General features: G+C 46.8%; 1 protein-coding gene across 1 annotated transcript; it reads left to right on the top strand.

Moving 5' to 3' along the window:
• Positions 1-327: 327 nt before the first annotated feature.
• EMH_0091870 (uncharacterized protein) lies at positions 328-1624 on the top strand (the record flags this gene model as incomplete). The annotated part of the gene is made up of 5 exons (XM_013501775.1): positions 328-583; positions 703-1002; positions 1097-1245; positions 1330-1426; positions 1542-1624. The coding sequence occupies 5 exons, from the start codon at positions 328-330 to the stop codon at positions 1622-1624; spliced, it is 885 nt and encodes a 294-aa protein (XP_013357229.1).
• Between the last annotated feature and the right edge of the window lie 37 nt (positions 1625-1661).

The raw sequence follows: 1661 nt of genomic DNA, 5'->3' as shown, positions 1-1661 counted from the left end.
GCTGGCTATTCGCATAGGTGCGTCTGCGCTGCAGCTAGTGGATGCATTAACCTAAAATGATGTATGTGTATCCGTGCGAATCAAGCTAGCCAGGGCATTTTGAAGCTGGGACTAGCGCCTGGAAGCGGCTGTTGATCAGTCTTCTAAGTGTTCGTGCAATTTTTTATTTCTTCAGCTTTATTCCTGCGAGTTGAAGTTGAAGAACACGCAAACAAGGGATGGAAGGAGGCCGTATCCGTTTTTTCCGGCAGGCTATTTGAACGAAAACTGTATAAAAAGGCTGTGCAGCAAATGAACGCAAATGCTAGGAAATTCATTGAAAGGTTCATGGGAGGCTTTGGTCACAATGCAACAGGAAAGATCGAAAAGGTCAAGAAAAGGATCCGACGTATTTTTAAAAGGAGATCCAGAGAAAAAGTTTCGGAGAATACAGTGCACCACAAGGTTGGCCATGACTTCGCCAAGCTTATCCTCGTCATGTGGGCGAATGGCAGCCAGCACCATATAGACCTTCCGCCCAGCAAAGTTGAGGAAGCTTTCCGCCGGGCTAGACAGTACCAGACACTTACGATCTTTAACCATGGTAGGGCGACCTCGCAGGTGCTGTAGCCGAGAGCTGAGCTGTTTAACATAAAAATTATAGCAGAGACTTTCTCCAAGTAGCCTTGCAGGTCCATGCCATGTCTGACTGCGTTATCGTAGGTATGGACCCGATGACAACGATAACGAAGGATATCAAGGCTGGTTGTAAAGATACCAGCGTGGTGAGGCATAAGTACTGGTCTTTACTCGACAAAGACAAAACGAAAATATCCAAAATTGCAGATGAACTAGGGCTAGGCCTAGTCTACGGATTTGCCACCGGCAAGACGTATTCCCAGCTTTCAGAATCTGGTCGCGAACTAGCTGATGCTTGCAAGGGAAAATCGAAATTGGACTTGCTTTCTCAAGGAACAAAGTACCGTGGAATGATGGAGCTCCACCAATGCATGAAGCTTCGAGGTAGGATATTTAGCCAGATACCGTTAGATCCAGTTTCACTGCTTGACGACGAGGAAAATCCAGACTGAAGTGACGGCTGCTACTTGATGCGCAGGTCTAGGAGTGAGGTTTCTACGAATCGCACTAAAGAATGTGAAAACTCCAACAGCAGATGTTACAGGAATTCTTTTCAGCTTTCTTAAGAAAATCCTGGCAATCCGTAAAGAGGACGCAAAGGGTCTGTACAAAGCTTACCTCCAATGGGTAAAAGAAGGTGAAACCTCAAAACAAATAAATAAGTGGAACGATAGCATCGAGGCTTTTGAGTGCTCGTGGCACTCGTCACAGGAGGAGCAAAACCACATGCTGGCTGAGGCTGGCAAACTAAAGGAACGGGACGCCACAGCTGAAGATTCGGCCTCTCTTGAACTCCAATCTTGTCGCGGTAAGCTTGCCTAAGGCTTATGTACCTGAATCTTGACTACCACGCAAGCAAATCCTCTAGGGTTCGTGTTGCACTCTAAGCACTGTGCCGTACACTGTGTTGACTGGATTCGCAGCGAACGCCAATGACGTACTGGATTTGCAACAGACCCAGGCAGACGTCCTTCCTGGAGATGTAATCTTCTCTACCCTTCTGTAACGCATTTGTTAGATTGCCAGTTGGGAATGTTCTTTTC

The sequence above is a fragment of the Eimeria mitis genome, genomic scaffold (assembly GCF_000499745.2).
Source record: "Eimeria mitis Houghton genomic scaffold, Emh_scaff7540, whole genome shotgun sequence".
Taxonomy (NCBI): Eukaryota; Apicomplexa; class Conoidasida; order Eucoccidiorida; family Eimeriidae; genus Eimeria; species Eimeria mitis.
This window is presented reverse-complemented; position numbering and strand designations above follow the sequence as displayed.